Raw genomic sequence first — 13,495 nt, forward strand, 5'->3', positions numbered from 1 at the left:
GGGGAGGGAGGGGGGGGAGGAGGTGAAGAATGGAGGGAGGGAGAAATGTGAATAATAAACAGAGGGCGAACGAGGCAGACATAGACAGAGAGAGAGAGAATAATGGAGAAAGCCTGAGAGGGAAGAGATAAAGAGAGAATCTATTAGAGGGGAGGATGAGTCTGTAACACACACACACACACACACACACACACACACACACACACACACACACACACACACACACACAAAAACACACAACGTTACATCCTGCAGGTTGTCAACAGTTGCCGCTGCCAAGGTAACGCTTGTTGTCACAGTAATGCTGATTGACAAATAAGCCAACAGCATCGCCCCGGACAACCACAACATACAAACACACGGACAAACACGTAAACACACACACACACACACACACACACACACACACACACACACACACACTCTCATGAATTCATGCAGCAACACTTTCCTTCGTCTCCTGAGCACCAGAAGAGAAATGGAAATGACATCATTTCCTGGTGTAATGTTTGCCATTATCTTCTCTGGAGAACCACAGAAGAAGAGTACAGGCATGTGAGTGACACGCCAGACACACACACACACACACACACACACACACACACACACACACACACACACCTCATTCAGATGCAGAGATGTGACTAAAAGGGGGAAACTGTTGAGTCAGGTGCTTTTCTGCGTGTGTGTGTGTGTGTGTGTGTGTGTGTGTGTGTGTGTGTGTGTAACTGCCTTATACACACACATCACATCATACTGGACACACTGATCTCTTTAAGCAAAGTCTCAAATTGCAATTCCCCGCTTTCACATTGAAACGACAGCAGTGTGTGTGTGTGTGTGTGTGTGTGTGTGTGTGTGTGTGTGTGTGTGTGTGTGTGTGTTGCTGCGGCTATAGTTTTACACAGGAAGCTGGTGAAGAGGCTGATTCATCAACTTCAGTATAAAATATGCCACTGATGGAGGAGATGGTGGGGGGGAAGGGGGGGGGTTGTTTGATCAGATTTCAATTCTGCTCTTTTATTCAGGCAGCGAGGGAGGAGGAGGCAAGGATGTAGGAGATAAGAGGAGATGAGGGAAGGAGAAGTGGTGGACCGTGACCCACTGAATGTAAACATGACATCACATGAGTGTGATGTAAAAGCTGTCACCTGTAGTAACTAACAAACCTTCCCTCTGAAACCGACTGAAATTTAAATCAATTTTGCCCTTTTTGTTTTGATTGGCATGTTTATATGGAGCTCTGAAATGAACTCGACGGTCGCTGGCAGAACGGTTTGGGTCGAGGTGAGAGAGTCAGTTAAAGGCTCAGAGAGCAAATGAATTTATTAAGTTGCTTCAGTTGACTGCCATGTTAGATAGGTTACCCTCTGACACGCAGCAGAGTGGGTGAGCGCAGTATTGATCTGAAGCATCTCATCTCAGCACTAGATTACTCAGAATGAGAGCGAGCGGGAAAGGAGCTGAGAGCCGGAGAGAAGCTGCCAATCAGCTCCTCTCTACCCTCCATTAAAATGTAGACTCTCACCTAGCCTTCGTTAACCATCTGTCTCTCTCGTTAACGCTCCGACGTCTCTGTTCTCATCAAGCCCGGCCTCGTTTGCTGCCTTACTGCCCCTCGTTAACTGTAATTCCTCACCTCGTTAAAGAGAGGCATCTCTGCAAAAGCGGCTTCAGTCTAATGAAAAAGTTCCTCACAAGATCTGAAAGGGATTTGGGTTTTTTTTTATTTCAGAGGGGTTTTTTTGGTTTGCATCAAAAGAAAGAACGGATCCTGCAGCTGGAACATGTTAACACACAGACAGCGCAAGGACAAGGCCGCCCTCCAGGGCGACGATCTTTAAAGTAAAGAGATGATTATTTAAATCAAACATACTGGATGGAGCTGGTTTGGAAAACTGGATTAAGCCCGGCTCAGACCCCCCGATTCACCCGTCCCGAAATCTGGACCTGGACCTTGGTCGGTTCTGATGTTCGGCCAAGATTATCTGCTAATGATGGGTTCACAGATCCAGTCTTAAAACCCCTCATAAGGACCACCCCGATAATCTCAAACATGTTTGATATGTCAGAGTTAAAATCAGACCAGCGGACAGTGTTGCCGAGAAACAGCAAACAACCTCACCCTTACGGCTAACGTCAGCTAGCGCAGCTGTTGACAGATAAAACTGACCTCGAGTTCTTTGCTGAAGAATATTTGACCGCATCCGTCTTTTGTTTTTTCTTACTTCAGAGTTTTTACTAACGTTACAACAAGTTGTAGGGTTCTGAAGCTCAGAGTGAGCTGCTCCACTGTCGCCATCTTGGCAGTGCCTGACTCCGCCCCTAAACAATAAACCAAGTTAATTATTCTTATTGTTCTTATTATTATTATTATTATTTTCAAATTTCTTATAGATATCGTAATAATATCGTTATCATGAATTCTTTTGGCCACGATGATCGTGTAGTGAAAATAGTGATAATGTTTTTTTTTTTATATGCAAACAAATGAATAAAAAATAACAAATCTGTACAAAAGGAAGATCAATAAATAAACGCTCAAAGAGTGAATCATCTTCTCTTCAATGGACTGGACGTTTATGTTGACAGTATCTTTTGAATTTTCACTTTCTATACCTGCAGCCAGACTGGGTTACGCTCTTTGTACTGAAGTTCATTCTTGTCCTTCAGTTAGTCGACCTTCTTCTTTGCTTTGTCGTCTTCTCTCCATCACAATGTTGATTATAAATGTCGGGTTGAAGAATAAACCGTGCTGCTACAGGGTGTCTACAGAATTCTGCAAGATTTTATTCACTGCAGCAGTGAAAGCTTTTTATATGATGTGATTTGTTTTAGTCTCTAAGCTCTGAAGAAGCCGCGCTGGTGCCAAAACGTCAGCTTATGGAAGAAAAGTCTGTGCTGCAACTGTCAAATGTGCTCCTGCCTCTTTGCAAGTTTTCATGCTTGTTCACTGCCTACAATCATTAAGTCCCTTTCTTGCTGACTGGCAACCAGTGCTTTCAGATTAATGTTGAGGCCTGTTAGTAGCTGCTGCAGCTGTAATTAAATCCCCTACAAGAAATTATTTTATCAGTTTCACCTATGCTGTGACATTAGCGAGCGATTAGCCTTGTAAACAGAGCTTCTATTGTCCTGACAAGCAACACACTGAACTTCATCAGAGTCCTCGACCCGAGTGAAGCCGCCTGAACATCACAGTGATGTGATCGTTGAAGTTTTTATACTGAACTGAACAAATGGCAAAGTTTTTCAAAATATCATGTTTGTAGTTTCAACTGACGACTATTTTCATCACCGATTCATCTTCAGTGTCGGAGCCACATTCAAGATATTCAGTTGGTTAACTAAGGCTCTGAGCCTCTCTTCTGATTGGCTGACTGGCAGATTTCAGGTAAAAACACTCAGAGAAACCAAATCCTGCAAGGTTTGGATGGTGGGTCCAGGTGGGCGGGGCTTGGTGACTGCTTTGTTGTGACATCACAAAGTTCCAGAAGTCCTGACGGCTGGTTTTAAGGCTCAGTTTCTGAATACAGGCTGTGTGCATTTCTCTGTGGACTGAGGCTTTGATACTTTCACAGTATTAATATAGAAGCTAGAGCTGATCTATAATCACACTACACATGGACACACACCTTTACACTGGAGGAGCTTTGATCCTTTAACATTGAGTGAGTCTGACACTAACTGCCTCTCCTATACATTAGCTGAGTATTGATGCGTCTGTTTTTATCCTGACGTGATGACATGTGTCATGTGAGTAGGTCAGTGGAGTCGCTGCAGCAGAGACTGGAACTGAACTGGTTTTAATGGGAGACAACAGCAGCGTTAACATTAAACTCGCCTTTGCATAATTTGCATAGAGATCAATACTGAGCTTAAACAGTGATACTGTGTGTGTGCGTGTATGTGCATGTGTGTGCATGTGTGTGCGTGTGAGCACTAATTAATTCCCCCCCCCCCCAGCATTTAAGCGTTTAAGCCCAGCCTGGGGTTTATGGTAACTCTGGATATTAAGCAAATCTCACAGTGGAGGGAGAGAGAGAATGTGTGTGTGTGTGTGTGTGTGTGTGTTAGCATTAGCTGCACCACTGCATCAAGTCAATCCTTAAGCTAACAGGAAGCTTTGCACACAAACACACACACACACACACACACACACACACACACACACCTCAGCAGTGTGTAATCTGGACAGTAGACGTCCCTGAACACCTACGCTCTGTGAATCTGACATTTTGAAGCTTCTTTCAGAATAAAATTATTTTTCCTTCTGAATAAAATTATCTTTTTTTTTTTTTCTCCTCTAAATAATCAGCTGTGTTTTTACTATGTGTCTGTTTGCTTGGCTGGTTAGTCATCACATTAACATATTCATGAACCCAGACTGGCACCTTTAAAGGGTGTTAGTCATATATACATGTTTTTTCTCGCTACGTGTCGGAATTTTACAAATCATCTAATATTCATCTGAGGCAACGGACACAGTCATATTTATTTATTTCACACCCGCCTCATTGCTCCCACGGCTTCCACCAATCGTTTGCAGTGCACGTGTTCACATGCAACAACCCAGTTCACACTAATTGTATGATCCATGTTTCGACCTTTAAGAAATAAAGTTTGCTCACAGAGTGGACAGTGGGCCGCTCTCCGTCAGCTGCTGCATTAAACAGGTTGTCGTATTGTGATCGAGCTCTGCCGGTTCATCAGCTGTTGTATTGATACGGTATTGATCCCAACAGCAGCAGCTACCAGTGAATATGGAAGCACTGATGGCAAGTCTCAGCTCAACGTGTGTTTAAAGTGTTATGTCTTAATGTTCAGCTGCTGCCAGAACATTATATATGTGTCAGACTCTAGAAGATTCACTAATTTGAATATGTGGAAGCCCATGAAGAAATCTGTGATGCAAGATGATATGCTAATGGTAGCAAAGGAAACATGGAGTCAATTAAATGAGCTATCACTGTCTCTGTTTATGTATCATAAACAGCAGGCCTGGGTTCATCTTCAAGTTCTCCCCAGTTGTTTTTGTCCGGCAGCATCAGAGTCGTCGTCACATCGTGTTCAGCAGCAGATCTCAACCTCATCTTGGTCAAGCTGTTGCACAAATTTGTTGTTTTAAAAGAGTCAAACACAAGAGCCTGACGTCATGTAGGAATGTACATTCAAAAGAATCCAAACTTTCCGTTTCACAATAAAAGTCCAAAAAAATGCAAACACAGATTTTAATTTCCTAGCTGTGACAATGAACTGCAGACTTCTCTTTATATTATTATTTAAATTCCATCTAGTTTCTTCTTGTTTTTTGTTGTTACCAGTCGTGACCTCTTCTCTGTGCAGTCGACTCTCTGAACGGTACAAACTGCAGCCACGGTCCTGTTCTGTCCATCGATCCATCAGCGTCATCGCTCTCTGACTCTACAGTCTGACCACATCAGTGTGGACAAAGGTTTTTTTAGAGCATCTTATGAGCTGCAGTAACACAACTCATTATCAAATCTGGAGGAGCCCTTTAATTTAGTGTTGAAACTTTGGTCAGTCAGTCGTCAGATAATTCATCTGACAGTGTTGATTATGGTCTCCAGTTAAAACTCCAGGTGTTTTCTGGTTCCAGTTTGTGATTTGTTTTGTTTTTACTGATTCGTTTATTTGGAAAATGAAACTCTTCATCATGAACTCTTTCACATTTGGCTCTGAACTAAACATCTGGCTTTGTTTGGAAAATATTCTTATACAGTGTTATACAATTTATCTATTAATGTCACTAACACATCACATGCCAGTTAAAGAATTAAAAATACTTGCATTAGATCCAGTTCTCTAAATATTACACAATAGAATGATACTTGAGTGTTAAGTTAGTAATTTCTTCAGTAGTATTCCGTTTAATTAATTTTTTAATGAGTAAATGTCATTATTTTTGTTGATGATATTGGCATTTATTTCACTGATTATTTTATTGTATCTCATTTTCAGCTTTCTTACTTAGTTTTTGTCCTTTTCGTTTCAGCTCATCAGTCTGTGGAGCATTTTGAACTGCACTACCTTGTATGAAAAGTGCTGCACAAATAAAGTTTGATTCATTCATTCATCATGGATTTAAAACTGAAACTATTACAGACTTATAGAGGAGTTCCAACATGGCAATAATTCAGTTTTCGGATTTATGGTGTCTCCATATGATGGTATGGCAGCCACTGTCAGCTGTGTCGTGTTTTTCATGTCTTAGAGTCTGACTTTTATGAAAGTTATTGCTAATATTAACTCAACCTTTGCCACTCGCTGAGAATTCAACTGGTGAAACATCCTGTGGCTTTTATTGTGGAAAAAGCCACAGGAATACAATAAAGAATATAACCAGAAACTAGTGAATACCCATTTAACACTGAGACATTACTGTGTATTCAATGAAAGTTCAGTTAAACTTAAAGCTATATATATATATATATATATATAAAGCTTCAGTCCTTATATGGCCATAGCTTTACTCCTCCCTCTGATCACGAGTGAGCATCAGCTGATTTCATTCATTAACTTTGTCTTTCTGCAATAAGTGGATGAGACATTGATAAAAATGTTCTGATGCTGTGGTAGTACACACACACACACACACACGCACACACATCCACATCCACACGAACACGCACACGCACACACACACGCACACACACACATCCACACGCACACGCACACACACAGATGGCCACATAGACACAAGCACATGCATGAAATAATAAATGTATCAGCACACAGTCTGTTTCCCATCAGCACCGTGGGGAAGAAATTTGATGTGGAAACAATTCTGCACCAGAGGCTTATGGGAAATTCATAAGGAGGGAGTGAGTGGTGTGTGCGTGATTTGAGACTTGGGAAACAAACACAAACAGACAGACACACACACACATACACACACACTGTGAGCGGTGTGTGTGAGAGTTAATCAATGTCGTGGATGTGAAGCTCTGACCTTTTCTGCTCAAACCACCTGCTGCTGCAGGAAAAACGAGTCTGTTTCAGGCTGTTTGTGTTCTAGAGTGTGTGTGTTTCAGTGTGTGTGTGTGTGTGTGTGTGTGTGTGTGTGTGTGTGTTTCAGTGTGCGTACCGTCTCTCTCTCTGCAGGGTGTAGGAGCTCCTGAAGAAGCCCAGCAGCTCGTCCTCGATGGCGGCGTCAAAGCTCACGTTCAGCCGGTAAACCCTCATCGGCTTCAGCTCGCGGTGCAGCACCACCACGTACATCTGATTGGCCGGGAAGGAGAAGTGGCGGTGGACGCGCATGGCTCCGCCCCCTGGTCGGTTGACAGGACGACCACCGGCACCACCCTCTGCCGTAACGGACACCCGGTCCACCTGGAGGTAGGAAGAGGAGGACACATATTGATGAACTGTGGAGTGACCCGTCCAACCACGATGCGACGTGGATAACAGCTGCGGTTTAAAGAGGAAGGAACGCAGTCGACACGTCTGTCACACCTTAACGAGACACGCACGAGTAAGACTGAGGTCAAACACAACTTTTAATGAGATGCACGAGTCGCCAGGCCGCAGAGCTCTACCCAACACACTACAAACTACGCTACGAAGCTCCGCCTCCATCCCAGCATCCACCTGTTGGCTCTGACCCCAGCTGTGTAAATTCAGGGAGTAAGGAGGTTATGATCATCGTCACTCCCCCGTCTCAGCTGTGCAGACTTTAACGTGACGAAGTTAAGGCCTCGCTGCCGGTAGAGAGCTGAACACAACGTCAGCTGCTGTCGCTGTGAACAGCGCCCTCTGCTGTTCAGCTCAATCAGCGACACGCTGCTCTTCAAAAGATACAGGTTTTAATCCATTTAAGGGCGTATATAGTTTATCAGATGAAAGCCGTTGCTAAGCAATTACGGATTCACTGCCAGCTGTTGTTTCGGGATGCTGGACCTGTCGCCATGGTGACGTGACAAGGACCACATGTACAACAAATGGGGTGTTATGAGGTATGCAGGTAGCTCGTAAAAAAATAAAAAATACAAGAGACAAAAAAAGGAACTCAGAACTCAGACTGTTTGATCATCAGCTTACCTGAGGGCGACCGTGTGACCACAGCGATGATGACGATGAAACAACAGTGACTGAGGAAGAGCGATTTCACTCATTAAAGGCGCTGCAAAGCATCACAGGTGTTTTCACTCATCCCTGCTAATCAGACCTAAGCTGCAGCTCGAAGATGGGCGAGGATTTTGTTGGTAATTAAATGAAATGTCACCAAACTCGCTGCACCACAGAAAAGCATCAAGGTGAAAGTCGTCACACCGACAGTGAGGGAGGTGTCAGTCCAGTCGGGTCTGCACGCGCCCACACAGCCCTGAGAGGAGAGGAGGTCTGATCAGGTGAAGTAGGAGGAAACACCTGTGTGGGCGGACCACGAGTGGATACTGCTGTACTGCTCGTGTTCAAGTGTCCTCAGAGTGAGGTGATGATGGACTGAGGAAGCTGCTGAACGCTCGTTTGTACATGAGCAGTGATTGTTTGGGCGAAGAGGCGGCATCTCGTTCTGTCTCGTCACGTACGCAGGAATAACTGAACCAAATGTTACACATTAACACAAAAGGGTGACAAAAGTGGGAAAAAAGGAACTAATAACAATAAATTAATAACTAATGGAAACTTTAGAAACTGGTGAAACTGCAGAGAATTCAAAACCACACTGAAGGTGACAAAACTACAGTACGTCAGGATCTGAACAGGTTGACAACAGACGGACTGACGAAGACAAGTGGCACAGAGTGACCGAACACTCAAGACAGGAAGTAAAACTAACATGAGACACATGGACTTCAAAATAAAACATGAAATAAAATCCAAAACAAATATGAAATGTAATCAAACATAAAGTCCATCAGGGAGAACCGTGACCTCTCCACTCTTTGGGCTCAGTTCAAACAGCATTTCGAACACCAAAGGTTTGGACCAGAATCTGCTCATGTCAGTGGATTTGTTGGTTCTCTTGTTAAGGCGAATCGCAGCCAAGTACCGAGCTCAAATTTGATATTTGACATGCAAATTTGTTTTGCTGACCAACTGCAAACCATCGTGACAGTGCTGACTTTTGAGGGAGTGGAGAAAGAATAGAGGAAGCTATCACATTACATTCATTTTTGAATAACCCTGCTTTCACTGCTGCAGGATAAACTGCGTCTTCAGACTGATTTCGAGTGGACGGCACAAATGCATTTACTTAAACCAACTGTTAAGTTCCATCAACAAGCTTCTAGCACCTTAAAGATTCTAACCTTAAAGCAAACCAGCACCGGCTGGCTGCAAACTGGAGGAACTAAGACTATGAAATTTAGGGGGAAGAAGAGACAGTGGAAATCAGTCGAATTATCAGCAATGCATGATGGGAACACACCTGGCAGCAGTGTATTTGTTATCTGTTTGTGCGAGTGTGCGTTTGCTCTTTGATGAATGAACTGATCGATACGAGCAGAGAGCCTGCTGACACAGAGAGGAAACGCTGGGGATTAAAAGGATGTTTTTCAGGGTTTTCTGGCGAGTCAGCGAACGCAGCGCCACGCTTCGCGATGCCTTCAAATGTTCCATTCAACCAGAAATCCCTTTTAATTGTCATGTTTGTTTTGTCGGTTGCTTTGATTTCTCATTGGAACTAAAATACAAAAACTTTATTAAAGTCGTTTTTGATGGAAGATAATCAGCAGGAATTGTTAATTTGTCGTCAGTGTAAAACCACCATGACGATGCTTTCAGCACGTTTACTCTTCTGTTGAATGCTGAATGTATTTTTTACTTGTGACATTTCTTTGACTCTGAGAATAAAGCGCTCCTTGCAGGAGTATTTTTTTTCCTCCTATTTCCACCATCTGCTTCTATTTTTACTCACAGTTTTGTTTTTTTTTGGCCTTTTCACATCCTGACAATTTTTCTTTTCATAATGCATTAACTCTGAGGATACCTTAGGAGACCTTGTCTACCGCCCCAACAACACCTTTTAATTCACAGTGTGCTCACACATAAACACAAAAGGGGGCTGCGGGGTATTTTAATTGGCCTCTGCCCAAATTGGACAGATTCATCCCTGTCTCACATTAGCCGAGATGACCGGCCTGAAAAATCACGTAGCTCAGGCGTTTCTCTGAGGCTTTCTCTCACCATGCGCTCCACTCAAAAATTGGGCTGAAGCAGCAACTTTGACTGTTAATTAGCCTCGTTAAGGAAATCTCTGAGGCCAAATCTTGAAATAAACATTCTTTGTTAGAGAGCGGGTTGTTTTCCAGCGCAGAGAGAGAAGACCTCCGGATGCAAACAAGGAGGTTTGTTTGGAAAAGAATCATCAGGAAAGTTATCGGACGTGTCAAAATGTACACGACCACGGGCAGGGAAGCACCCGTCCCTGCTGTTGCTTCATGTTCTGGAAATATGATTGGATGACACAGGCGTGAGGGGCGGGGTTTAGTGCATGTATGGAGCTTCAGATTCCTCCATCTCATCTGCAGCTCTTGCCACATCGACAGAATAAGGCACTGCAAACATCTCTTCACCATCATGGCCGCTCTTCCTGTGTTTCGATGCGTCTGACTCAGAGAGATTGAAATGATTCATTTAAAAATCATGTTTATTTGGAAAGTTCTCGTTGGTTTGCTTAGATAAAAACTTTCTACGTGTTAATGCGGAATGTGAATATCAAATGCCAAGTTTCGTAAAAATCTGACCTGCAGATTCTGATTTTGGCTGATTGATGATTTTCTTTCTAAGAACTATAACTGACTGCTGGACAATCATTTTGAAACTTTTCTATAATAAACAATTCCATTGTATTTTCATAAGAAAACTGACTATTAATTATTAAATATGAAAGTCTCTCTCTGTCTCTCTGAACGAGGGTAATCAAAGATCATTAGCGTCACTTCTCAGACTGACAACGGATTATTATTATTGACGGCCATTTATATCAATATGATTTCAGACAGAACGTAAAGCTAAAATAAAACCCCAAATAAAACTAGTCGCCACCATCATCAGAAGCCACGTGCGAGCTGTACAATAAGTAGTCACCAAACACCCTGAGCCAAGTATCTCGCAAAGACTGCTGGGACATATTTAAAGGTTTATGCGACAGAATTTATAGTTCGTGGGTGAATCTTCCGTCAGAAAGCAGATTCTTGTCTGACGATGACATCACTGCGAGCGTACAGTACATACCAAATTTCTGACACAGATTTTTTTCATACAGGCCACCGTACCTCAAGGCGGTCGGCGTGCAGCACGATGAACCGGGTGGCATTGACGCACTCCAGCTCAATGCTGACCTCTCCGGAGAAGGTGAAGTTGTCCATGTAGACGGCGAGCCGCAGGTCGTAGTGCCGCGGTCTCAATGAGCCCGGCAGCCGTGAGTTCCTCCAGGGCTGGACCGCCTCATCATCCCCCCTCTCCCCTGTCCTCTCCCCTTTGCTCCCGTTCAACTTCGCCGACCCCCCAGAACCCCGGGAGCCCGACTCCCCTGTCGCTCCCTCACGATCTGGTGCGCCGCACTCCTCGAAGCGAACGCTGAGCACCACAGCCACCGCCGTGACGATGATGAGGGTGAGGATGGACAGGGCGAAGCCCAACACCAGCCGCTTGTGCACCGTGATGTGGCGCTCGGTGGTTCGAGGCCGGACCACCACAGACTCAGCCCACTGGTCCGAGAGGCCGCGGCCATTTCGCATGGCGCCCGGGCTGCTGTCGTTTAGTCCCATTTAGCTGAAACTGTCACTTTAACAACAAAGAAACGTCCAAAAGGTTCAAAGTCAGAAACAAGTTGTGATTCAAATAAACACTCATTTATCCTCAGGTCAGATTCCAGCGTGTTGACAGGGGATTTCTTTAAAAAAAAAATTTGTTTTGATCGTCCAAAAGCTCCCAGTTCTCAGTCGTTCAAATCTCCAGTATGCGCTGCTGAAACTCCAGCGGTTGTGTTTCTGAAGAAGCTGAACTCTGACCTCACCGCTGCTGGGCCGTTCTGAGCGTCCTTCAGCTCTGACACGAGGTGGAAAATCAACACCACGGCACGTCTTACATTTCAGGCAACCAAACTGACAAACCAGAAAGGATGAGGCGGTCGTGTGCGTTCTGGTTTTGGCGGCGAGGAGAGAAAAAGAAAAATCAATGCAGCATGGCTTGATTTCAAGTGTAGAGGAGGCTGAAGAAGAGGAGGAGGAGGAGGAGGAGGAGGAGGTATGCTGTTGAGTATGTGGCTATACAGTGAGCGTACCATCCATAGACTTTCACAGGAAACCAGCTGGGTAAGCTAAACTCTACAGCGACATGGAAAGAAGCTGAAGTCAGACTGTCGTTGGGTTTCCTCACAGATTAAACATTAAAATCCTTATTTCAAGCTTCAGGATTGATCAATCAATCTACATGCAACCGAAGCTTAAACTAACACTGGGGATTTTAAAGCAGCAGGTTTGTTGTCCCCGGGTTGTTGTAAAGTTAATTTCTTCAGAGTTAAAAGCTCTTCCAGACCTGCAGTAAAGCGTAAATAAACCCCTTTCAGACTATTATGGGATTATTATTATTATGATACAGTGGGAAATAAAAACACCTTGGGAACATTACGGGCAGTATTCGGAGGCACGACTCTATGAATGTTATGATTACATTTCAGTTTTGGAGTCAGAGGACTTATTGTTTCACACAGATCAGCGCATGTGCAAACAGGATTTGACCACGACAACAAAGTTTTGTCTCAGTTTGCTGGAGTTAAATTAAAGGTTTAGGTTTTATTTTGAAAAAATCTGCAGGTTCCTCTTTCGGCTAAAAACAGTAGAGTTTTATTTTGGTATAATAAAGATCTTTTTGGTTGCGATTCATCTGGGTTTTTTTTTTTTTAAGGGTTTAAACTTGCTGATAAAAAAAAAGGAGGGAAGTATCTCAGTTGGACAGATTTCAAATTAAAATCAGATTTTACTGGATGCTCTCAATTGACACGTCAACTAAACAGGTGAAGTTAAATTAAGGTAATAACTCTCTCTCTCTCTCTCTGGCCTCAGTCTATGTCTCTCTCCCTGCCTCTCTCTAGGGGGGTTAAGGGGATAATTTACGGCCAGCATGTGGGTTTATTTCACCGTGGAGGAGATAATTCACTCCGGTGAATGTCCGGGTCTAAACGATCCCTGCTTTTACAGCTCACGAGGCTGATGGATGAAAAAATGGATTTAAAATGATTGATCATAAATCGCCTCGGCGGATAACAGAGGACAGAGCGGAAAGCGGGAGAAAGAGAGGCTGTAAAATCCCAACAATCAATCCTTCGCTTTAATTAGATTAGTCTGGTGTTAATGATGAGGGGTTATCCGATCATTAACGGTCCGTGAGAGCGTCTAATTTAGCCGGTAAAGATCCAGATTAACTCCTCCGGTCCTCCGGTAACTTCTCTTCTCTCGCCCCTGGTGGGGATGATGAGCCCCGGGTTGGTTTTCTGGCGGCGGTCGGTCCCCGGGGTTCGGGGGAGGGG

General features: G+C 43.9%; 1 protein-coding gene across 1 annotated transcript in view; it reads right to left on the reverse strand.

Moving 5' to 3' along the window:
- The window catches only part of LOC111665930 (thyrotropin-releasing hormone-degrading ectoenzyme), a 141,132-nt gene extending 127,643 nt beyond the window's left edge, over positions 1-13,489 (reverse strand). The window contains exons 1-2 of the mRNA XM_023421057.2: positions 11,241-13,489; positions 7,109-7,353 (exon numbers count right to left, since the gene is read on the reverse strand). Coding sequence (XP_023276825.1) covers positions 7,109-7,353; positions 11,241-11,735 — 740 coding nt within the window. The 5' untranslated portion in view covers positions 11,736-13,489. The remainder of the gene's footprint in view (positions 1-7,108; positions 7,354-11,240) is intronic.
- Between the last annotated feature and the right edge of the window lie 6 nt (positions 13,490-13,495).

Source organism: Seriola lalandi, unplaced genomic scaffold (assembly GCF_002814215.2).
Source record: "Seriola lalandi dorsalis isolate HSWRI2012SDOR001 ecotype SW California unplaced genomic scaffold, Sedor1 jcf7180002054661, whole genome shotgun sequence".
NCBI lineage: Eukaryota > Metazoa > Chordata > Actinopteri > Carangiformes > Carangidae > Seriola > Seriola lalandi.